Raw genomic sequence first — 26,106 nt, forward strand, 5'->3', positions numbered from 1 at the left:
CCAACTGGCCTCCACACGCCCTGCCCCTGTTTGTACTCGATTTTACCAACAGGAGAGCAGAGTTCTGCTGAGTTCTCCCGTGGTTTCTTTCCATATTTCTCCCCTGGACTGCCCCAGCCCTTATTTCAAATACCTGCAAACCACTCCCCTGCCGGTGCACTGGGGCGATGGGCACCTCCCCAGCACCACACCCACTCCCCCCAACACTCCAACAGACACTTGCTGCGCCTTTCCAGCTTCCTCCAGAGTGTTTTCCTACAGCCACACGCATTCCATCAGAACACATGACACTGTCAGTCGCCCATTCCCATCTGAGACACATAATGTATGCAGTGAATAATGTGGAAAGTGTTCCAGCCACACAGCACTCACTGACTGCTCAGAAAACAAACAAAAAAATAAAGGCAAGACCTCTGTTTGCAATTAGCTTTTTTAATATACATTTTCTGGTTTTGTAAAGAGATATTTTCCCCATTCATCGAGTCCAAGAAGCCCAAAATGGGTAAAACCATCTAACAGATTTCTGAAGATGCCTAAAGAAATTTGGATCCTTATTTGGGAAAACCTACCCTAAAGATCTCCCAAACTGTTTTTAGAGACTTCCAAACTCTGTTAGAGAGCTCTTTAATGTACCAGGACTAATGTTTCAGTATCATCGTCCAACACCAGCACTTGGGCTGCTTGGTAAGAAACCAACTTGGAAACATTTCTGCTCTGTCACTTATAATAGTTTCCAGTGTTAATTACCATTGACTTAATCATTCTACACTGCCAACCCATGCAAGTGGCTTTTATTCCCTCTGCAGGTAGTAAAAGAGCCATTCTGCAAGAGTTTGTAGAGGCAAGAAGCTCATAGTGTTGGCTGGGAGAGGACTTGGAGGAACTGTCTGAAAGGATTGCTGCGGGAAGTTACGCCTGATTTACATAAAATTAACACAGCCAGGTGCAATATTGCAAGACTTCTGTAAGTAACCTGGACAAAAATTACACTTGTGAAATCCCTCTGAAGCAACTCAGCCTGAGCAGGTTCAGCTGAGGGCAGAATGTGGCCCTGAGAGAGGGAAGAGCAGGTTCATTAGTGATTTGACAAGTCAGTGAGCAGGCACAGGAGCCACAGCGAGCACAGAGGGGATTTAAAGAAGAGACAGCCCTGGGAGCTGCAAGAGCCCGAAGAAAAAGCTTCGGCGCCAGGCCAAAACACAGACTGTTTATTGCTTCAATTCCTAAATGAATAAATTAAGCCACAGACCATTTAAAAGCCTCTTTGGATTATCCGAACTTTAATAAAAGGCATGGACAAAAGGAAGGTGAATATTTAAATGTCTGCTGCTCATTTAATGCTTTTTGCAGATGTGAAGTGGCCAGAGAGTCCCTTCTAGAGGGAGATAACCCACAGGGCAGCTTGCAAAGGGCCCAGGGAAGTGCAGGACTGTCAGGTCTATCTGCTCTGGTGATATTCTCCAGCTGGATGATAACAGGTAAGATCTGACCCTGTGCTGAGTTCTTGTGAATACACCCAGTGCTCCCCATCCTACTGGCACATGGAGCATGGGTTCCCCACCAGCACTTCTGGGGATGGGAGAAGGCTGTCCCACATCCAAAACCCCCTGTCCCACATCCAAACCCCCCTGTCCCACATCCAAACCCCCCTGTCCCACATCCAAACCCCCCTGTCCCACATCCAAAACCCCCCGTCCTACATCCAAACCCCCCTGTCCCACATCCAAACCCCCCTGTCCCACATCCAAACCCCCCTGTCCCACATCCAAACCCCCCTGTCCCCATGCTGAGCAGGAGAAACATCCCACAGCAACAGAACACAGGCAACAGCAAAGGGATCTTGTCCCACCAAAATAGCTACAGAGAAAATGGTGTGGTTGGGCAACAAGGTAAAAGGAAAGGTATTTTTTCCACAGAAATGACTTTTAGACCAAACAAGGAAATATATTAAACTGCGAAAAGCTACAGAATAAAAAGTCACCCACGACTGTCAATCCTCAATCCACACCCACCAAACACCTTCCACCTCCACCCACCTCCACATTAAAGGGATTAAGCAATGCTTTTCCAAACAACCCCAGCAGCCTGTGAGGGAGTCTGAGAGCTACAGGAGATCAAAATCAAAGAGCAACAGTCGGGGGATGAAGCCACAGATTCATAAATGCAGCTGTGCTCGTGTGCTGCACCTCCTGTGGAAGGTCTCAGAAGCATTTCCATGCTGAACCTCTGCTGCCAAGGGGCACTGCAGGAGCCAGGTCAGGCAGCACATGGAGCAAACTCCAGGGAGTTCACACTCTTGTAAATAGTGCTCATCCTGCCAATATTCACTGGGAGGCTCTTCAGAAAAAACAGTTCCACTGAGATGGGCAATCTGTGGCATAAACCTTTGTCAGCAGCACAGGAACAGAAGGCAGCAAATGGAATGGTTTTTTAAGAGGGTTTCAAAGGAGATTCAGGCAATTTCAGAACACTGAATTTGACAATTACATGGTGCTATCAGCAACTGCTCTAAAGAACAGAGATAGTGGGCACACCAACACACCCAGAGTGCTTCAGGAAGGCACTGATAAGAGGGATAAGAATTACACAAGGTACAGGAGAGCTTTGAAATGAGGAATAATGAAACAGGAAAAGACTGTGCAGTCAGGGAAGTGATGACTGACAAAGTGCATGGCACAACTCTGTGAGTTTGCAAACAGCACGGAGAGGGAATAGGGAAAACCTCTTCACCATCTTTAGTACAAGCAGGGGCATCAAATGAAGCAAACAGGCGACAGTGCAAGACAAGGAGGTTTTTCACACGGAGCACACTTCAGCTGTGAATTTTGCACAGGAGGATGGAGGTGCCAGCAGTTTATAATGGTCAAAAGAACAACTAACACCAACTTAAATGAGAAAAATCTGTCAAGGATTGTTCAGGAGATAGCACCTCTGATGCTGGAGCTCCCTGAGCTGCACATCACTCATGGCTGGAAGCACACAGACATCTCTAGGCTACAAGGCTGCTGTGCCATCCATCTCCCACGCTGACAGTGAGCCTCCCCCAGACCCTGCCCTAACCCAACAGGGCCCTTCTGCTGCTGCACCTGGGAGAATGCTGTCACCTGCAAGCTCACCTGCAGCACTGTGCTCTGAAGGATCCTCCATCTCTGCTCTTCTGCTGTTACCTAAACCCAGCATCCCTCTCACGGAGCCTTTCCTCGTAGATAATTGATACAGCTCTGTAGCATGAGCTGAATGGTGAAGCCTTCACTTCAGCACACCACACAGTAGGGATGTGGGATGGCTTACATACATATTTATACATGCACACACTCATGCACTCACAAGAACTCCTTTAAATTCTGCTTACATCCCAGTTAGTAACTGATACAAACATCCTAATAACCTAAACAGCTCTTGATATAAATCATACCTGCCACAACTTCATCCAAAGAGAAGTTCAGACTTCTAGCAGATGAATTGGAGTTGTGGCATTTATATGGAAAACATTTATCAAAGTTAAAACAAATAATATTTAAAAGAGTATTTATTGCTTTAATACTTTTCTACCATCTCTTTGATAGCACACATGTATTAATAATTACTGAATGCACTTGAATGTCTGGAGTTATCTCAAATTGCATTTCCTTGGCTCCATTTTGGGTGGTGAGCACTCACTTGAGGTGAAGTCTCCTGAGTCAACCTGCCACTAGCCCAGGGAAAAAACCTTCTCTGCCAAGCTCCTCAGAGTACAGCTATGCAATAGATTTGGTTATTAAACCAAAAACCCAGTTCTGTTCTAACCTGCATCCCTGCAGGAGATGGGGCTGTCCTGCCCACAACTCACTTTAGTCTTGTGGTGCTAAACCTGGACCAGAAGGGAAGGAAAGGGATTTTACTGAGTGATGCAACTTCCTCCTTGTGGCGACTTTTGTCTTAAAAAGCAGCTTGGAGCTCTTGGGAGCAGCCCAGCAGGAGCTGAGGAGCAGAGCCCCCCAGCAGAGCTGCCAGTGCCCAGTGTCCTGCAGGAAGACAGAGCCCTCAGGACAGTGGCTGAGCCCTGTGGGGGCACAGGGAGACGCCCTTTGGCAGCTCCACACAGGCTGTGCTTGTACACACTCCCAGCTTTTCCTTCTCTAATGTTTGTACACTCGTGGGCAAGCTTCAAGAGGAGCCTCGGACCTCAGCACACAATTCCCTCTGAAGAGATTTCCTCCCAGCTGTGCAATTCCAGCTGCTGCTGCCCCAGTGAGCACCCAGGGATACAACGAGCTCGGATACTGGACTGCACAAGGAGTTTATGCTCATTATTGCAAAGAGGAATTTCACTGAGAGCCCAGGGATCCACAACACAATGTGTATGACAGTGCAGGTGACTCCTCACAGGAACACCACTTGGGCTTTTGTTTGGTTTTTCTTTTCTTAATCATAAAACAAATACAATCTCTTAATTCAGGACCTTAATTCTTCCTCTACATTTTCTAACTATGTTCACCTGGAACTTCTGACTCCACACATCCTCCTTTGAAATCTCTCTTTACAACTGGAGCTTTTAGGTCACTTGAGATGCCCAAACCTGCCTGCACCATGGAAATTAGATTCCCAGCTTGCAGTGGTGATTTGTGAACATTATTGCAGACACAATTCACGTGCTCACATTTCCATGTCCTCTGACTAGAGCACAATTAAAGGATGTGGAAATAAAAATGCCCCCATTATTTCTAGGTCACAGCAGCTGATAGTGGGTCTTTATCAAGATGCTGATAAAACGGATTATCTTGGCAAGCACTTTGCCAAATGTAATTATTAATCTATTATAATGATCCAATCTCTTTTAAAAACTCTTAAAACTTTACTAAAGCTGACATGGTATGAACAGTTTTATTTTAATTAACTTGTACAACCATGGTTTGATATTCAGTTTTGTTTACATGGCAGAGTCTGAATTGACCTGAGGGATCATTTTTCCTGCTAGTTCCTACCTCGGACATAAACATGTTCCATTTCCCCCAGAGTTACTGGTGAGGCTCATCTACAGCAGCTAAATGGTAGCTCATCCTTAGTTCAGCCAGCAATTCCTGCTCTTGGGACATAAAGTGTCTTCTTGAGACCAGATCTCCTGCTGCACTTCCACACCTCGCTGGGCACAAGGTGATCCCAGGTGAGGTGTGACACCACCATCCCTTCCAAAAGCCCCCCAGACCCCAGAACGTGTGTCCAAACCACCCCTTTCCAGGACTAAGCTCTCAGGAGGGTGATTATTTCTCTCTGGAGCCCTGGTTACCTGACACAGCCAGGAAGTCATCGATGGAGGTGATGTCATCCACGGCATCCGTCAGCACTCGCACTTGCCTCTCCCACTGCTCCTTGAACAGATCCATGTTTTCTTGAGCCAGCTTGCTTTGGGGCTTAGCAGCCAGAGCCAGTGCAGCATTGATAACCTGTAAAACACCTCTGCATTTTTAAAACATCCCAGAGAAATGCTTACCTCCTGTGTGTTTATCCAATGAACTCAGCAGCAGACAAAGCAAGTTTAGTAAGTTTTGAAGAACTTGATGTTTAAACACAGAAGTGATTAATTTTGTTGCTCTCACATGCAACTCATACCTGCTTTCACGTTTATTATGGATAGTTATTAGAAGCAAAATCACTTGGTAAGTTTTCTCAAGAGCTGGTTTCACCTGTCTTTAGCAGCTCATGGTAACAAGGTGTTGCTTTCCCAGTGAAGGCTGTGTTGTTAAGTGTTTTAGACAGGATGACATTTAGTACACTTAAGGCTGCATTTGCTACTTGCCAAAACCTCAGTAAAAAGGTCAAAAAAAGATTAATCTTACACAGACTGAAGTAGAAACGATATGCAAATACAATATTACAGATAAATTTTGATTTATCACTTTTCCTTGAAGCTTTACTCTGGATCTTGCCAGTAATTATTGTAATGACTTCAGATTTTTGCTGTGGCTGTGAACAAGCCAGATTAGCCAGGGAACAGGATCTGCTCCTTCTGAATACACTCTCCTAATTTTCTTCAAACCCCAAGACCAGAATTTGCACCATATCCTAGTTTAAATTAGCAGGACAAATGCTATTCAAACGACCACAAAAGCCTCTTTGGATGTGGGGAGAAACCAATCCCAGCATCCTGGTCCTGCTCTTGCTGCAGCAGAATGACCTGGAAACGTGCCAGGTGTGAGGAGCCATGGCAGTCGGAGCGTGACAATCCCAGCCCTGTTCCCAAGCACCTGAGAGGCAGAGCTAATTAACTCACAACTTCAAGGTGTCATTTTTCTTCTCTACTTTAGGACTGTATTAATTTCACAAACTTGATGACCAAAACATGCAAGCACCAGATGTTCCAGCTTTTCCAAAATCTATTTTCTCTACCTGCTTCATTTACAAGTGTCACAAAGCATTTAAAAAAATATATAACTCACTAAACATGGAAATGATGGTGATGTCAAACGTACTGGGATGGCACTGAGTGAATCAGGCAGGAGGAGGAGGCTGCTTCCCCCGAGGGATGCCAGGAGTTAGCAGTGACAGGAAAACCCACAGAAGAGCTGGGCTGCTCCTCACGCTGCCTCTGGAGCTGGGGCTGCAGGTCTGGGTCACAAATCCAGCCCAGCTCGGTGCGTTTGGTGAGTGACAAACACAAGAAGTGGCACCTGAGCCTCAGCAGCATCTGCTCAGGGGTCTGTGGGGATGAACACACCTCTGAGCCTGGAGGAACAGCACTGTCCCTGTCCCCACCACCACCAAGGGCTCCTCTGCTGCTCCCCTTCCTCCAGCCAGCCCAGGGTCACACCTGTGTGGCACCTGCAGGAGTCAGGATGTCCCTTTGGAATGTCCCTGCAGTCCTGCCACCCTCACACATGGAACTGAAAGTCCTGAAAGCCCCCAAAAAGCCTTGCAACACCCAATAAAATGATGTTTAGAATTTTAAAATCAAACACAAACAGAGGTTTTAGAGAGGCAAACCTGTCCTCTGCTCGAGAGCCCTGATTTGCAGTCCAGCCACTGCCACCTCTCCCCCCAGTCTGATGGATGTAATGAATTAACCACCTATCAATCAAAATCTAGATATCCAAGGTTTCATGAAGATGAATCTGAACAAGTGTCCTGGAAACAGGGGAGATAAACCAAACAATGCTCTAGAAATCTGCTCTCACTTTTATCCTGCTAGAAACTGTCACTACAGAGACAGAGATGGTGGCGAGGCGATACCAAGGGTCAGGACATTTTCTCTGCTTTGCTCAACCTGCCTTGGCCCATATCAGATATAAAATGTCCTGTAAGCACTGAGACAGGGCAGCACTAATGCTGCAGGAACATATGGCCTGGATTCCAGTGAGATGTTTGTCTGGACACAGCAGCTGTCTGGACAATTAATCTGCGCCAATAGCGCATGTCAAGCCCAGATGTCCATGGTCAGCACCTCGTCACAGGTAATGGCAGAGCTGTCACACATACAGAGCTCTGCAACTGCTCCACAACCTCAAACTCTGTGTCCTCACCAAATCCAAGCACAGGAGGCACAGGCTGCATCATCCTCCTCTCAACAGGCAGCTTGTTCAAACAGAAAAAATGTATTTTTTTATACATTACAGCAAAAATGCATGGCCAAGCTAAATGTATTTTATAAAAGTGATCAAGCAAAACCAGTGTTGATCTCCCTTACAGACAGACATTCCTGCAGCAGGGAAGCAGCCAGCAGCACTGGAGATGAGGAAACCTGGTGGGGATATCAAAGGTTTCATGGAACTAAAGACAAACCTACAGCTCAGGAGAGCCACAGAGGTGTGAGTGTGCTCAGGGAGAAATTCAGGGCAGCAGACAAGCTCAGCAGTCCCTTTTTATAGCACACACTCCATATCTCCATGTGCAAAGTGGCCACAACAGGCAGCTTTAGCAGGGGTGATAAAAGCCTTCACTCTGTGGAGAGTTTAGCATTCAGGTGGGCAAATCATCCTGGATGTGTTTCACACCTGTGCCTGAGGAAATGTCCCAGGGATCACTGACAACACCCTGCACGTAATCTATTCCAGGGAATATACTCTGGTATCCAGCACACAGTGATTGATTTATTTTCCAACAGGTGCTTAGAGAGATGTGGGAAAATGACAGGGATGCTGGATCTTAAATAGTGTGTGTATGTAGCAGGACTATGATCCCTTTATTATCTAAAAAGAAACACTTTCAGGGGGAGGAGGAAACACTTTTTTGGGGGAAGGGATGGATGGACCACAATACACTTTTCCTTCTCCAAAACACATAAAGCATTGGGCAATTACTTTAAAATATCAGTAACTCTCACAGGATGGAGATAGACAGAGTTTAAACCCCAGGAAGATCAGGACCGGACTAGCTGAAATGTAGCCACTTCCATGTGAAACATTTGGCAATTTCAGGGAAATATTTTGTATTTCAGAGCTTTTCAAGATGCTGCCAGAGCACTGTGATCACAATGACTCACTGAAGTTGTACAAAGAAAAGAATCAAACAGGGACATTTTGAGCCTATCCAGAAGGAAATGAAGCATGGCAAGAAAACACACTATTTTTATCGGTGCTTTGTTTCATGTAGCAATTGCAGTGTTCGAGTCAGACAGCTCCACGCTCCGGATGGCGCTTCCAGCGCGTTCCTTGGAGCCTCTCCCCTGCACCTCACAGCTTCCCATGGCAGCAGCCAGGCCCTGGCAACTCCTGGGCAGGCTCAGCATTCCAAAGATTGGAATGGATGTCTCAGTCTGAGCCTTGAGTCCTCTTCTCATCCCTTCCATGGGAAGAAGCTGCTGCTTTTCCCTGCTTTTATGTTCCCTGTTTTAAGCAGAGATGGCCGAGCGTGGCTGTGTCCTCTCCCCTTTGCAGGGCAGGGCTCTCCAAGGCTCCCTGCAGCGACTCCTGCCTTGGTTACAACACTGTAGCTGCTTGAGAGAGGCTCTCCCAAAAATCTCAGCTATTCTGGCCAGGAAACACCTGGACCTCAGATAAACCTGGGTAAATCACAGCCACTGGGTCAGCCAGAATGAATTCTTTTAAGCTAAATTTAGGATGGCTTCCAGCCTCAGCTTTATAACACCCCAGTTGGAAGTCAGAGAAGCCAGGAAAGCTCTTCCATGTGGTGCTGTTCTTACAAAGAATAATTCTGAATACTTGGCTGGCATGGCCAGAGGAAGAAACATCACTTGGGAGAGGAAAACTCTGACCCAGCTATTTGCACTGCAGTCCCAACCTGTTGTATCAGCACACACCACGTGTGACCCACACCCATTCCAGTGGCTTCAAGCACTTCTTGATTTTTGCCTCAGTCATTTTGATAAGAAGCTCTTGCTCCTTCCAAAAGAATGTTCTTCCTGCAGCTGGTTTAGCTTTTCCTTGATTCCTGTAGGATTGATTTTAGGATGTCACTGTGCCCCAACAAGGAGCAGTTTTACAGTTTCAGAAGCTCTGAGGTGAACCCCCAGTCCTCTCCCCTCACTGCACACCATTGCTTTGCAACCAAAACATCAGCAGTTCCTAAATAACTCACTTGGGCTTGGGGTTTGTATAAAGACCTTGACTCACCAGATTTCTTGTGGCAGGTGGATAATGAGCTGGGAAATAGCTCTGTGGCCTACACATCCAGGATGCTTTGCATTTGTGAAAAAGAAAAAGCTAACAAAACAAGCCCCCATCTATCAGCTCTCCTTTCAGGGGCAGAGGAACAAGTGGCACACACGAAGTGCCTCAGCAGGGATGTGAAATCAGTCTTACTCAGGAGTATGTGAAAAGAAGCCCACCAAGCCTCTCTGACCTTGCCCAGGTGGATTTTGGGCTTTAATCCCATAATTTCCTGTAATAAAGCATGGCTTGCTTCCTGGCAGGTCATAAGAAGCTTCTCATTATTCAACTTTACATACACAAGATGCCAGAGTTGCCTCCAGTGCTCGCCCTGCTCATGCCCCTTCCCTGCTCCTCACTGCACTTTGCTCCAAGTGTTAAAAATGGTTTATGAGGAGGACACTGAAGTCACTTCCAGTTCCATCCCAGGCCAGGTTTGCATGCCCACATCTGTGTGTGCCAGCCCTCCACGCACTCGAGTACAGCAAAAAGCACTCTGCAGGCTCTGCTGAGCTGAAATGCCTGCGAGCAAAACACACAGCAGATTGTTTTACACTCTCAGAAGCTCTAATGGCACTGACCAGCAACGAACAGAGGCTGATGCACCAAAAGAGGAAGGAAAAGTTTCCTTTGATTTCCAATACTTTGTTCCCATGTATAAAAGGCACTTTGAGCACTTTCCTTTCCTGTGAGTTACGCACAGAGTGACTGCAGGGATCTCTGCAGAGATATTTACTCGTCTTGTAAAAAGATCCACACTTCTACTGAGTAACTTAGAACCACAGAATGGTCTGGGCTGGAAAGGACCTTAAAGTTCACCCCTTTCCAATGGCAGGGACACCTTTAATTAGACCAAGCTGCTCCCAGCCCTGTCCAACCTGGCCTTGGACACTTCCAGGGATCCAGGGGCAGCCCCAGCTGCTCTGGGCACCCTGTGCCAGGGCCTGCCCACCCTGCCAGGGAACAATTCCTGCCCAATATCCCATCCAGCCCTGCCCTCTGGCACGGGGGGTCCAGTTCCTGATGCAGAGTCCCTCTCCAGGTTCCTTGAAGCCCCTTCAGGCACTGGCAGGGCTCTGAGGTCTCCACACAATTTTCACTTTTCCAGGCTGAACATTCCCAGCTCTCCCAGCCTGGCTCCCTAGGGGAGCTGCTCCAGTCCCCTCAGCACAAAGCCCTTCCCCAGCCCAGCATGTACTGTCACAGCAGGATTTGCTATTTGCATATTGTGTATAGATAATTATCCTATCAACTTCCCCATCCATGAAGAAAGCATTTTCATTTGGAACTGAGGGCTGATTTTACAGTGCCAGTCCACGTAGAAGCTGCAAGAATTTTGGTGCCATTTATCTTGCTCCATTTTGCATTTTACTGGCTTCAAATGCTGAAACTTTGGGGGTCTCAGGGACTTTGTGTCTGTCCTGGAAGCTGTTCCACCACTGTGCTCCTCAGATCCTGAAACAACCCTTACTCCCTAACAAGCTTCTTTCTATAGAACTGAATCCTTTTCCTACTCTTTGCTTATTTTTATGCACCAGTAACTGTTTGAATTTCTAAAATTGTTGCTTTTCTGGTCAGCCTTGGCCTGTGCTGGCAGCTCTTCCCAGCGAGCCTGGGCGACGCAAATCTGCAACCCAAGTGTTAAGTTTTTAGTTAGAAGCATTTCTACTCAATGCCAATAAAATGTTTCAAGCACCTGTAATTAAACAGTCTGGAAACAGATCTGCTTGTTAGAACATTCAAAAAAATCTGACAGTCTTTCAAAGAGATGAAAAAAAGGGACAATTGTTTGATGTTGAGTCTTTACGGCAAGAAAAACGAGGTTTTCTCCAACAGCCACCAGGAAATTGGTGGTGACTGGGGACTCAAGGAGAATGAAGTCTGCTGGTCACATTTGGGTTTGGTTGATTTGAGGGGTGATCTGCAGGGTTTTTTTGATTTTTCTAAGATAATCCAACTTTTAAACAAAAGTTTCTAGAACTCTCCATGGGATTCCTTCTGCTTTGGTATTTTGTCTCTGTGTCAGTAGGTGTGATCACATATGAGCCATCTGCCTCATCAGAAATCTATAAGCAGCAAATGGCTTTTCAAGCAGCTCAAAATTGGAATAGAAGGATGTGAACAAGCAGTTATTAAAACAAGATGTTAATATGAGAAGAGCCAATTTATTTTTATTAAAAATGTAATTTAATCCAAGAATTCTCTGGAGCCAGTTTGATGGGCGACGCGTGTGCGTGGCGAGCAATTCCAAGCACACTCAGCAGGTATGGAGGGGGTTGGGAGGGACCTGTGATTCCAGGTGCTGCCTGGTGGCCTCCCAAAGTTTCTCGGGAGGATGAGCTCTTTGGGCTGTGGTGGAGAAAGGCACCCAGCCCCACCTTTCATGGGGAACAGGTCCTGTGTGCCCCGGGACAGGTCTGTCCTGCCCTGCAGGCGCCTCCAGGGCAATGGGCTCCAGCTCTGGCTGGCAGGAGCAAACACCGAACTCGATGGGAATTGTAGCCCACAGTTATTTCCTACAGCTCTCAGCCCAAGTGCAGTTTGGGTAGGAGTCTGAACTTCACAGAGGCTGCAGAAAGCAAGTCAATGCATAGCTGCTAAAAGGAGCTCGAGTGGCAGCAGACTGTCACACCCAAAGGCTGCAGCAATTCCTCCTCTCCAGAGCCAGGCTGGGGCATTCTCACTGTTGGTGTCTGACACCCACAGCTGCTGGGATCAGAAACACTGATGGCTTCAGCTCTCTTCCCAGGCGTCTCTCATGCAAAATGCTCTTACAAAACAGCTCCCAAAGCAAGTCCTTCTTGGAAACAGAGCGCAGACGCCAGAGTGGGGAGCAAGGATCCAGGTTTCTGAGTCGAGATAAACAAAATCTTTCCCTAATTCACCATTGGCAAGCTCTGTGTTTAAGGCAAAGAAAACTTCCCCCCGCGCTCGGCAAGGCAAAGGCAGGCACAGGCAGCTATTCCAAGCATTTTGCAGCAGTAATTTTCCATTTCCATTAGGAAAGACAGTTTAAGCATTTTTATTTTTTTTTTTAATTTAACTGTAGTGATGGAGAACTTTGCTCCTTCATCTTAACCCCTTCCAGCCCAGCCTGTTCCCCAGCACTCAGCGAGGCAGGGCTGAGGGAACTCCTGTAAGGTGCTGGACAAAGCTGGTTCCTTCCACACACAGAATTCCAGCAATTCTCAAAGGAAAGAATTCAGGCAGGCTTGTAATGCAGGGCTTGAGGAAGAAAACACAGTGATCCAATGAAGCTGTCTTATTTCTGCCCTGTAAACCCAGATTAAAATCACCCAGCTGGCTACTTGGGCACAGTTCATCCTGCACCCTCAAAAGGGAGCTCTAAATATCCCATTAAGTCATCAACTTCACATTAATTTCTGTGCTAATTGGCTGGGGACCTACAAACAGGAAGGATGAAGTTACTCCTGAGGAAGAGCTGATTTCCAGTAACAAAACCACGCTAAATAAATTGACTGCTTGTTTCTGTAGAGACCTTTGGATGAAAAATTTTCTGCATTTTCTTTGTCTCAAAGCAAATTTCAAACCTGAGGAGGTCTGAACCCAAGGGTGACACTGGCAAAGACTGACTGCTTGTCAGTACCAACAAAACTTCCAGGTTTTCCCCAGCCAGCTTGAAGAGTTGCATGTTCCTTCCTCCTGCTGCCAGTTCAATGGCTCCTGATGGCAAGGGAGCGAATTACGGCTCTATTTGAGCTACAGCTTTTATAATTAACTCTACAGATTGATTTCTGCAGAAATCATTCTTTAACCAGGAATTCCCTACTCCCAGAATGGCCTCTTCTCAGATAAACTATTTAAGAGGTTACCTGAGACTCAAGTACATTAAATTTCAGTTTCATCTTTCAAGCACAGCAATACTTTGAATTACATTTCATACATTGTATTTCTGCGTGCTACTGATATCTTGAAATTTCTGAGACTATTGTAATTACTGATTGACTTGACTCATTCTGAATCCAGCATCTTCCTGGAAAAATACCATCTGAGCAAAAAAACCCTCCAAAAATATATAGGGCATATCATGTTGGGTTTAACCTCTATCTTATGCCTAATTCACACATTTGTGCAGCACAGCCACCCAAGAGGATTCAAGAAGCAGCTGTGAATCTCGTCAGAAATAAACTGCAAAACAAATAGGTAGTTTGTCTAAAAAATAAAATAAAATCTCAGTTTGCTGTTTTTGATATTGAGAATCTTTTAAAGATTGTGGAGAATACCCGAGGTTTGGGGACAAGCTGAGGAAGGCAGCTGAGGAGGAGGAGGATGGAGAGCTGTGCTGCTTGCACTGGCACAAGATGAGCTATTGTTACCAGAAAACACAGATGCCATTTGTAAAATAGCTTAGACAAGTGCCCCTAATTATCTCTCAGCATTCACAACATGTTTAAATACTCTTAGAGCATTAAAGAATCAAGCCCAGAGCATGTAATGTAATATAAAAGCACTCTTTCAACTGCTACGAACATCTATCGTGTCATTTACTAATCTCTTGGTGACGACCCTGAAATTAAGGCAAGACTGTGCAGTGGAGCATCTAAACTGTACGCTTGGAAGTTCAGAGATGTGACCTTTGTAAAGCCAAAATCCATCAGTTAAAGCCCTTGTGCATTTATAGATACTCAGAACTTCCAATGTGTGTTAAATATATTGTCCATAATCCCCAAAGTCAGAGGTTAACAGCTGCACTTCAGGAGATGTGGCTACACTGGTGACTACAGCTGGGTCATTATTTCATGCTGACTATCATTGTGCTTATTTTATCCAGGAGTAGATTTCTTTAAATAGGCAGTTGTTGGAAAAGCAAAGATAGAAGAGTCTGAAATACACACAATTTCAGCAATGGGGAGAAGAAAACACCCCCACAGACTTGGACAACCACCAGAAACATTTAGATTCAAAGAACCTAACTTTCTTCAGATGATTATTTTCAAAAGCAGCAGCATTTGTTTGGAACACCCTGCGTTAGACACCCATATTCTGGGAGATAACTAAAAAAAACTTACATCAGCCTAGTTAGCTCCTTCAGGAAAGAGCAAGCCCTCATATCAGGGAAGATGGATTTCTAAAAGCTTTTTCTTCCACATGCTTTGTTCCAAGTGCAGAACTTGGCCTTTGGCTTGAGCAGTCATGCCCAGCCCTCACAACAGGGTGGGGGCAGAGAACTGCTCAGCCAAACGCAGGAGTGGGAGCACATCCCATCCTCTGGGATGCCCAAAGCCTCCTTTAGGATTTCATGCTTTATGTTCAGGGGCCTGTCTTCACCTGTTTAACAGCACCTGCAGGTCATACAAAAGGTAAAATAGTCCTGCTCCTCACACTGCCTTCACCTACTCCCTCCAAATCCCCTCCTGCTGGAGTGGGTACAGGTGAACATCTCTCTTCCTTTCAACTGGTTTTAAAAAAGACCAACACAGATGTGAAAACCTGGAGAAAATTCCAAGTAATCCTGAGACAATATACTTTATTTTCATTAAATGCCATTTTGCCGATTTTTCTGAGTATATATTTTCTGTTAGTTCCTCCTTACCAGCAACAGCTTATTTGGATACTTTAGATCTGAATTTCCTGTTGCTTTAAAAAACATAAATTACACAAATAAACAGCACCCTGCAGTCCTCAGGGGTTCATCCAGGTATCTAGTAGCTGGCATTTAAAACACCAGGCTGTTAAAAAGGAAGAGGATAGTCTAGTGCTTATATAAACTTAATTTCCTTGTTTCCATTAAAAAGTTATTAATTAAAAGGTAGCCTCAGCCAGGCTCACACTGTTCACACACAGCCAACTTCCTCTCATCCTACTCCATCGGGAAGATTATTTGGCATATTTATATTCTACTCAGGCAAAAATAGTATTTTATAATTCATCTTACAGCATGCCCAGGAGCAGTGCTAGCACCTTCACAAGGCACCTTCCTGCAGCACAGATGTGCATAGGAAACCACTGAAGCTTCCCACATTTCCTAACTGCAGGTTACTGGAATGTCCTGGCCAAATGGAATTAGAGCTATGCCATAAAACAACCCTTTCACATCAGTGAAATCCTTTGCCATGGATTTTCCAGTTCCCAAGTCTTGATGCCTATGCTGCATTTCATCCTCTCTCTACATGTACTAAAGGGAAAAATCAAGTTCTGCAGCAAGTCACAAGAAGCCAGTGTGAGACCAGAGCACGTCCTCAGCAGCACCAGCTGGTTGGGGTTTGTGTCCTTACCTGGGGACACAGGGCCTCCAGCTGGCTGGCTGACATGCGAACCAGCTTCACACCTTCCTCGTTGTTGGAGATGGAGCAGGCCAAGTTGGCAACCTGTGTCAGAGGGGAGACAAAACAAAAACACAGCTGTGAGAATTGGGGGTTATTTCCTTCTTTAAAAAACTTTTGCCTAATCCCAACAGTGACCAGCTACCAGTAACCCATCATGGAACAAAAGGATTCAACATTGGTTCTGTTCTAACCAGTGCTGAAACCATTAATGGCACCCGTTCCTTCTATAAGACATAAAATCACAGCACTTTGGATCATGGAATCAGAGAATGGTTTGGGTTGGAAGGAACCTGAAAGCCCATCCAGTGCCACCCTCTGCCATGGGCAGGGACACCTCCCACTGCCCCAGGCTGCTCCAAGCCCCGATGTCCAACCTGGCCTTGGGCACTGCCAGGGATCCAGGGGCAGCCACAGCTGCTCTGGGCACCTTGTGCCAGGGCCTGCCCACCCTCACAGCCAATGAGTTTTTCCCAATATCCCATCTATCCCTGCCCTCTGGCAGTGGCAGCCATTCCCTGTGTCCTGTCCCTCCAGCCCTTGGCAATTCTCTCTCTCCATGTTTCCTGCAGCTCCTGCAGGCCCTGCAAGGCCACACTGAGCTCACCCCAAAGCTTCTCCTCTGCAGGTGAACATTCCCAGCTGTGGCAGCCTTTCCCCCCAGCAGAGCTGCTCCATCCCTCTGCTCATCCTGGAGCCTCCTCTGGCCTGGCTCCAGCAGCTCCAGGTGCTCCCTGTGCTGGGCCCGGGGCTGGGGCAGCTCTGCAGGTGGGGTCTCACCTGAGCACAGGGGCAGAATCCCCCTCCCCTGCTGTGGGACCAGCCCTGGGCTGGGGGTTCTGGGTCAGGGCAGGTCCAGCTCTACCCCCAGCCAGTCAAACAGGGCAGACATCCCTGCTAGCCCCGATCAGGGCGAGTTCTCTCCAGTGAATATGCAGGAGCAGCACTGCAGCAGCTGCAGTCCCAGGTTCACAGCCCAGTCCCCCAGGGTGGGACAGCAGCAGCCCCAGAGAGCTCAGGGTGGTTTGCTGGTGCTCCCTGAGGGCCCCTCTGTGACAGGACGTGTCAGGTAAAGCCTGGCAGGTTCCTCCAGCCCTCCCTCCATGCTGCAGCTCATCAGACACAACCGGTACAGGAGATCTTCGAGATGCATCCACAGGCCTTCAAATTCTGAACAGCATCTCTTGTGATGCTGAAAGTTTGCTCCACAACCTTGACCTGCTGCACAGCATCACCCTTAACTAGGTCAGCCTGAAGCAGGGACCTCTGTAAACACCTGCCTTTTAAGAGCACGGAGGATGGGGACAGCACAGAATTTTTTGGTAATTGAAGATATTCCTCACCCCAGAGCTACTCTCAGGGGAAGGAAGTCTGAAATAAGTTACATTTCTCAGCTGACAGGTGAATGACAAGCATGTTATTCTGAGCCATTTGAACACAGAAAGCTGTAAAAATAGCAGCAAGTGAACTGAGACGAACACAGAGTACTGTCCTTCCAGAGGCTGAGCAACCTGCAAAGCCCCCTGTAAATGTGCCATAAAAGCATCACCAGGAGCCAGCAGATGCTCAGTAACACCACTGAACCAGATTTCTCCAGATACTTTTCTCTATAAGCTGGGGAATTTCCATTCTGCCTGTAATTAAACTATTCCTTGCCTTCATATAAGTCACTTTGAAGTAGTATCTGCAGCTTTACCACGTGCTTTTCCCCCCTCCCCAAGCCCTTCCCTCACGGCAGATGTTCCCACACAGAATACATTACTCTCCTGCAAACCATCAAGCACGTGCCATTACACTTGAACAGCATTTTTCATCAATCCCATGATCAATTTGGGGAGCAAAATCAAGCTCCCACTGCAAAGCACACAGCCTCTTCCTCCCTCCAGCTCCAAGCCAAGTTACAGAGGATGGAAAGCAAGGGTGTCAAGAGGAGAGGTGCTTCCAGCACAGAACAAGCAAGCAAACAGATGTGACAGCACATATTTGGAGGAAAACAAACTGAAGTTGAGAGAAAGACTGTGCAGCATCAACAACACAGAGGAAACCCTGCCAGCTCTCAGGAAGATTTGTGTTCTCCTGAAGTTTCTCTTCCACTCATGTTTGGATTTGCATGCAGGGGTGAAGTACAGGATGTCCCCAGCTCTCTGCACAGCGCTGCAGGCAGGGCCCAGCTGAGCCAGGGCTCTGTGAACAGCTCCAGCCCAGCCCCTCTGCACGGCACCCCAGCAAACAGCTGGCCCTGGAGCACCCTCTCCCACAGGGTTTGTGTTTGAGCATCACGCAGTTTTCCTGCACATTTGCCATGCCTTGAATCCCCGGCTCCCAGCGAGCTGCTGGGATGATGTAAAAGTACATCATGCTTTTGTTTAGAGGTTCACAAGAATCAAAAGACAATCAGATGCCATGATTTAAAAGTCAAATAAAGATTTTGCTGTTGGTTTAAGCACAGGTCATATTTCTGAGAAACACCAGTTTGCCAATATTTTTTATGGTCCATATTTCCCCATCATTCCTGCCTCCACAGCAGCATTACAACCTCTAGGAGTGAAGAGAACACAAAGCTCTATTGAGTAGGGGCAGAATAAAAGCGACATTGAAGCACTACAAAATCAGCCTCTCCGATATCTGGAGATGTTGTGCTGTCTCTCAAGCCAAGTGTGATGAATCAAGCGCACAGAAACCCTGCTCTGTCTGAGCACAGAAAGGCAAAGAAGTTAATAATGGAGTGTCCCCACCGTGGTATAATGAAAATTTGCTTTTTTGCACAGTCATTTTTGAACAGTCATTTTTCTCCTGAATACCCAACTGATGGCAATTCTTCTTTAGAAAGCGCCCAACTGGCACTGCCAACCCTCATGAAAGGAGCGTGTGTGCTTCCCTGACTGAGGGTCTTTGGCAGTTTAAGACAATCCAACTGTTGGCTGCCACATCCCATCCCAGCGCTGCGGCTCCAGAGCTCAACATTTCAGCACGCTCATCCAACAGCCAGCAATTCGCTCTGCTGGGGTGGTTCCTCTGCCAGATCAGCACACAAACTTCCCAGCAAACTCTGCTCAACATCAGAGACGTGGCAGCAGCTGAGATGACTTCAGAGTGCTGCAGACAGGGCTGTAAATTCACAGCAGTGCAGCACTTACTGCACCCATGGGAAGGCTCTGTCAAACTACTGGAAAACGCTCACAAGCCTCTTAAAATCTGGAATTTAAGATGGGCTGTGTCTACTAATTAATCAAGTTGTAAATGACCTAACAGTGAGGTATTCTAAACTGTCAGTAATTATCAGGTGCTCTATAACATGAATTCTGAAATTGCACATACCAGCTGAGGTGGATGGCTGCAGGTTCAAGAAATTTAATTTTAAAAGTACCTGAAAGGACTCATCTGCAAGAATTCCTGGGTGATCTGACAAATAATTTCAAACTCTCTCTCCCTTCAGAGGACAGGGTACTGCTGGCCAGTTATTTGGCACATACCCATAATACATTGGATTTTGTAGCTGAGATGAAGATCAACTCTTTCAAAGCCCACAGAGCGCTTGGAAATCATACATTTCCAAACTTCTAAATTAAATAATGCACCTCAAGGGAACAAAAAATTTCCTTTAAATCAAATGTGAATTAAATAGTTTCTCCATGTCTCCAACAAAGCAGCTGACTGACATAGTAAGTGGTCAGACTTGATTTAGAAAGAAGAACACTTGTGCTTGAGAGCAAAATAGCAATTGAATTCCCGCTGCATTTGTTCATTCTTACCATTCAATATCATCAAGTCCCTTTACATAAGCACTACTGGCACAGGCATCAAAGGAGACAAAACCACTGCAAATAATGTAATCAGCACAACGAGCAAGCTCTTGAAAAAAAGTTAAAAATACATTGGGAATGAAGACAGCCCCGAGAGCGCGGCCCGGCGCGGCCCAGCCACCTCTGGCTGCTGATAGACTGATTGGAAAGCAGATCTCGAGGCTCTCGAGGCTCAGAGTGCACAGCCACGGCCCAGAGGCGGCTTCTCAGACCCCAAAAGGCAGGGCAGGCCCCAAGCAGCTGCTGGCATTTAGAGGAATGAGCTTCAGTTTCCCCCAGTGCCAAATGCAGAGCGCAGCCCCGGCCGCCCCTGGCACGGAGCTGACGGTGCCAGGCGGAACAGCCGGACGGGCTCCTCCGGAAAGGGGCACAGATCCGTCTGTGAAACTCAAATCCCCCGGGGTTTAACGATGGCATCAGCACGCTGCAAGATGATTTGAGGTGAGTGCCTCTGGTGCCGGCACAATCCAGGAGGTGAATGGCTGTAAATGCAGGCCAGGCACCGCTGGGGCTCCCTGGGCTCAGCCCTGTCTGATGTCTCTGCTGGAAGAGGGGGGCAAGGGCTCCCTCAGTAACCTCAGACAGCAGCACACAGGGCAGGAGGGGATGTGCTGGGGGCAGGGGATGTGCTGGGGGGCAGGAGGGGATGTGCTGGGGGGCAGGAGGGGATGTGCTGGGGGCAGGAGGGGATGTGCTGGGGGGCAGGGGATGTGCTGGGGGGCAGGAGGGGATGTGCTGGGGGAAGGAGGGGATGTGCTGGGGGAAGGAGGGGATGTGCTGGGGGCAGGAGGGGATGTGCTGGGGGGCAGGGGATGTGCTGGGGACAGGGGATGTGCTGGGGGCAGGAGGGGATGTGCTGGGGGCAGGAGGGGATGTGCTGGGGACAGGGGATGTGCTGGGGACAGGAGGGGATGTGCTGGGGGCAGCAGGGGATGTGCTGGGGGAAGGAGGGGATGTGCTGGGGGAAGGAGGGGATGTGCTGGGGGGCAGGAGGGGATGTGCTGGGGGGCAGGAGGGGATGTGCTGGGGACAGGGGATGTGCTGGGGGCAGGAGGGGATGTGCTGGGGGCAGGAGGGGATGTGCTGGGGGGCAGGAGGGGATGTGCTGGGGGGCAGGGGATGTGCTGGGGGCAGGGGATGTGCTGGGGGCAGGAGGGGATGTGCTGGGGGGCAGGAGGGGATGTGCTGGGGGCAGGGGATGTGCTGGGGGCAGGGGATGTGCTGGGGGCAGGAGGGGATGTGCTGGGGGAAGCAGGGGATGTGCTGGGGACAGGAGGGGATGTGCTGGGGGATCTGCACGGGCTGGATCCATGGGCTGAGGCCAGCTGTGTGGGGTTCAGCCATGCCAGGTGTGGGTCCTGCCCACAGATGCTCCAGGCTGGGGAGGAGTGGCTGGAAGTGTCCAGCAGGAGAGGGCTGGGGTGCCGGTGCCAGTGGCTGGACACGAGCCCAGGGTGCCCAGGGGGGCAGAGGCCGATGGCCCCTGGGCTGTGCCAGCCCTGAGGTGGCAGCTGGGCCAGGACAGTGCCCATCCCCTGTGCTGGCCCTGCTGGGGCCCCTGAGGGCTGTGTCCAGCTCTGGTCCCTCATGGCCAGAGAGCCCTGGAGGGGCTGGAGCGTGTCCAGGGCAGGGAACGGAGCTGGGAAGGGGCTGGAGCCCCAGGAGGGGCTGAGGGAGCTGGAAAGGGGCTCAGCCTGGAGAAAAGGAGGCTCAGGGGGCCCTTCTGGCTCTGCACAAGTCCCTGGCAGGAGGGGACAGCCGGGGGGTCGGGCTCTGCTGCCAGGGAACAGGGACAGGAGGAGAGGGAACGGCCTCAGGCTGGGCCAGGGGAGGCTCAGGGCAGGTATTAGAGAGTTTCTTTACTGAAAGCATTGTCAAACCCTGGCAGAGCTGCCCAGAGCAGTGGTGTGGAGTCACCATCCCTGGAGGGATTGAAAAGCCCTGTGGATGTGGCACTTGGTGACAGGGTTTAGTAGTGGCCTTGGCAGTGCTGAGGGCACAGTTGGACTCGAGGGTCTCAGAGGGCTTTTCCAACTTAAATGATTCCATGGTTCTGTGCCTTTGGAGAAGGCATAACTTAAGTGGTTCCTTTTGAGAGGCAGATGCTGTCTCAGGGCCATGGGTCAGCTGAGAATATGTTATTAATAAGAAGGTGTAACTGCAATATTTAAAAAAAAAAATTGTACCATCTGTCACAGAGTGATTCCATCACAAATTCTAGTTAACTTTGACTCTTCAGAATTTACTAATATTTAAATCAGAAGAGACTTGACATTTCTAAAGCTGTTCTTTCTACAATTATTAACAATGTGTGGCAGAGAACCGCCTCCCCTGACAAGACACAGGTTGTACCTTTTCCACACGAAATACATTTTTTGGGCTTGTTTGTTTTTTTAAACTCAAAATTTGTTCAGATCGTGACTAAGAAGTTAAATCTTCCAGCAATTAAAAAACTGCAGAAGCCTCAACCACACAAGTTTGGGGTCAGTGTTAAGCTTCGTAAATTACCTTGTTGAACATAACCCAGCAATGCTAATAAAAAGACTGGGGTTGTGGGTCTGACCCCCATTCACTTAAAAGCTGGACCTGATGATCCTTGTGGGTCCCTTCCAACTCAGAATATTCTGTGATTCTGTCTAACAATGCTCCAGCTTTGTACTTGTTCCACCTTCTCTTTGCCCAGACTCCCTGCCTTAGGCAGAGGGGTTACTTTACTTTTATTGAAAGACTGCCCAATTGCTTTTTTAACAAGAGACAAAAGATGCAATAAAAAAAAAAAAAAGGGCATTATAATCTCTAACACTTTAAACCTTCCTTTCCAAGGATTTCGAAGGCTGACAATAAATGTGTTAAAGCCTCTGAGTTATGCACTTGGATTGACCTCACAGAAACACCTCCCAGCTTTTCCTCCTTGTTTACAGGTCAATTTTTCAGGACAGCTTCTCCAGGCAGTCAGGAAGGCAAAGCCTCCAAAGTGGTGCTGCTGCAACCATCCTGAGCTGGTGCAGCCTGAAGCAGCTCTGCAATGTTTATTGTCATTGCCACAGCCCAGGATTGCACATCCTCCCTGTGCAGGAGCCAAACACTCCCTCATTGAATTCTCTGAGTCTGGGCGCTCTCGTTTGAACCTGCAGTTGTAAAAAAACCACTGCAGAAAGAAGTTTTCCAACTGTCTTACGCTGAGAAACTTTTCAGTTTAACATCAAGCAGAATCCTCTCATAACCAAAAACTCTTACACAAAAATAACAAACCCACATCCAAGTGTACACAGATACTTTGGGAATTTCAGAGCCACGGAAACCAAGCTTTTCAAAGGTGTTCCCAGCATTTTCATTTCTGATTAAACTTCAAAACTTCAGCTGCTTGTTCCATGTTTTTTGCTTTACATATTACAATTTCTCTGGGAATGCAAATTCCAACTTTTAAGCAGCTTAAAAAAAATCACCCTTTTTAAAAGCAAAAAAAGAAAAAATGGACAGGCAGCCACTGAACATTTTCCTCCCAGGGATTTGCTAAAGAAAAGTATATCTGATATTCTCACAAAATTCAAACAGAGCACAGCTAATTTGTTCCTCCTCCATGTTAAAAAAAACCTGTCCCGATTCCCTTCACGCTGGTCAAAGCTCAGGAAATTAATTTATCTGCAGAAACAACTTTTCTGGCAAAACTAATGGCAACTGAGGGCTCTCAGAAGAGATGTGCCGATTATGTAATCCCCATCCCTCTCCAGAAAGGCCTTCATTATTGACTAAGTCCATACATTTATTTATTCACCTGTACACTACACTCAATATTCAAGATGAATCTGAGCATTTTAACATCCAGCCCTAACAGGTGCTCCATGAGGGAGAAGTGTTACAGCTACAGATGTGTTAACTCTAACCCTACAAACCCCTCATTTTGCAGAGGCAGATGCAAAATCTGAATTACACAAAGCAGCTCCACTTCTTTAATGCAGGGGGACTAGGGATCGAATCCACTGGGACTGCACAGTTACTGGAGTCGTGCTGTCAACTGCTTTGTGATTTTATATGACTTCAGTAGCTGCATGTGGCTGCAGCTCCACAGAAGGTGCCTTGCAAGAGCTTGTTGTGGGCAACACAATCCCAGTGTATTACCTGAAAATAGTAAAAGTCTTTAAATAAAACAAGGCACAGGCAGACAAACTGCAGACGTAAAGCACTGAAGAGAATGAAGGACTAAATGGAGGGAACTGCTATTTTCAGAGCTCTGTAGCCTCACATGAAGATGAGAACAGTTTTCATTCCAAGTCTGGTTATAAACACAAGGAGGGGAAGTTTAAGCTGGCTGGAACAAAACTGGCAAGCAAAGGGCTGGCATTTTGGACAACGAGGAATGGAGGTTGCACCGTTTGTTATTTCAACAGGCTGGCAGGTGATGGCAAGAGAAAGGGATCAGAGACAATATCACAGAATCCCAGACTCAACTGGGCTGGGAGGGACCTCAAAGCTCATCCAGTGCCACCCCCTGCCATGGCAGGGACACCTTCCACCATCCCAGGCTGCTCCAAGTCCTGTCCATCCTGGCCTTGGGCACTGCCAGGGATCCAGGGGCAGCCCCAGCTGCTCTGGGCACCCTGTGCCAGGGCCTGCCCACCCTGCCAGGGAACAATTCCTGCCCAATATCCCATCCAGCCCTGCCCTCTGGCAGTGGGAAGCCATTCCCCCTTGCTCTGTCTCTCCATGCTCCTTAAGTAATATAATAGTATAAAAATAGATGCATTGTGCACCCTGCTCCCTTTTACATTGAGGCAATCGGTATTTCCATGGGCAACCACCTTTTGCTTGGAATTACATCTTAATACTTCCACATTTCTAGGTGTAAATACACATACCTGTGTGTTTAAAATTCTAATTAAGGAATATAGCTTTGCACTTGCCTCTCACCCTGTCCAGACCTGTCTCCAAATACCTCTCCAGCTCCCTGGTGCCATTCCAGGTACAGATGTCCTGCAGAAGCTCTACTCCACACTGGTGAGCTCCTTCCATGCCCTGAGGAAATGCTCTTCCCCAGCAGAGAGCCACCCATGTGTTGCCACAGTTTCATGGAGAAGGGAAGTTTTCCACCCAGCTGGGCAATCCCAGAGTTTGTGCATCAGGACAAACCAAACTGGGCTCCATCCACTCCCAGCAAGGGCAGCATGGAGACAACTTCCCTCTTGCCAATGGGAAAGGTTTTCAATCAGACAGAAAGAAGAGGTGTTTGAAGGGAATCAATACATCTGCAGCATAAAGCATTCCCACAGCAGGAAAGTGCAGCACTATATTTCCAGCCTGGTGGATTATCCTCTCTACAGACCTGAGGGAAAGCAGGGCAGCTACAGGAACACCAGTGTGCGACGCGGGCACCGTGCCCCTGGTCGGTGCAGCTGTGGCAGCAGATGTAACTGCTGGCACAGGAACTATTCCTCCCTCAGACAAACAAGCTAAAGTGTTAAAATGTTGTTATAATCACAAACCACGTTAGTTACACAAGTCTAGCTGAGCTACTGTGGCAGCAATGACACCACTGGTGTGTGATGGAGAGCTCAGCTTCAGCTGAAACCTTCAGAGCAAACCCTCCGTTGAGATGCTCCTTAGCAACACAAATACCTTTCCTTAAAATAAAAGTGTTTCTAGTAGTGATATTTGGACAGGACCCAAATAATTATCCTTATCCAAAAATGTCTCTGTGTTTATCAAAGTAGAAATGAAGATAAGCTGGGAAAGCTGGGGGTGTTCACCTGGAGAAGAGAAGACTCCGGAGAGACCTCAGAGCCCCTTTCAGGGCCTAAAGGGGCTCCAGAGGAGCTGGAGGGGTGGCTTGGGATAAGAGATGGAGGGACAGGACACAGGGAATGGCTCCTGCTGCCAGAGGGCAGGGCTGGATGGGATATTGGGCAGGAATTGTTCCCTGTCAAGGTGGGCAGGCCCTGGCACAGGGTGCCCAGAGCAGCTGGGGCTGCCCCTGGATCCCTGGGAGTCTCCAAGGGGATTGGAGCAGCCTGGGACAGTGGAAGGTGTCCCTGCCATGGCAGGGGGTGGAACAAGTGGAGTTTGAGGTCCCTTCCAACCCAAAGCATTCTGAGATCCCATGAATGTCACCACCAGACCAACCAGTGACCAACGTTTCTCTGCTGGGGCCGCTCTGCTCCCGCTGGAGCCGGCACTGGGGCGTTCTGTGCCAAGGATGCAGCATCAGCCTCGTGCTCCTCACCTGGGGTAATTTGTCTCAATCAGCCACAGCAGAGAAAAATAAAGATCTGAAGGAAGAACACCACAATCTATCCAAACTACAGGAGAAGAACTTGAGGTAATGAACTTGGACACTGATACTTGGATTTATATGTGGAGATTGGCAGGGGGCTGGAATTGGATGAGATTTAAGGTCCCTCCCAGCCCAAACCAGTCTGGGATTCTGTGAAATTGTTCTTCTCT

General features: G+C 47.8%; 1 protein-coding gene across 1 annotated transcript in view; it reads right to left on the reverse strand.

Annotated features, from left to right (window-relative positions):
- The window catches only part of CTNNA1 (catenin alpha 1), a 118,757-nt gene that overhangs the window by 16,011 nt on the left and 76,640 nt on the right, over window positions 1-26,106 (reverse strand). Inside the window, exons 10-11 of the mRNA XM_058848353.1 lie at window positions 15,818-15,910; window positions 5,267-5,423 (exon numbers count right to left, since the gene is read on the reverse strand). Of these exons, the coding sequence (XP_058704336.1) occupies window positions 5,267-5,423; window positions 15,818-15,910 (250 nt within the window). The remainder of the gene's footprint in view (window positions 1-5,266; window positions 5,424-15,817; window positions 15,911-26,106) is intronic.

Source organism: Poecile atricapillus, chromosome 13 (assembly GCF_030490865.1).
Source record: "Poecile atricapillus isolate bPoeAtr1 chromosome 13, bPoeAtr1.hap1, whole genome shotgun sequence".
NCBI lineage: Eukaryota > Metazoa > Chordata > Aves > Passeriformes > Paridae > Poecile > Poecile atricapillus.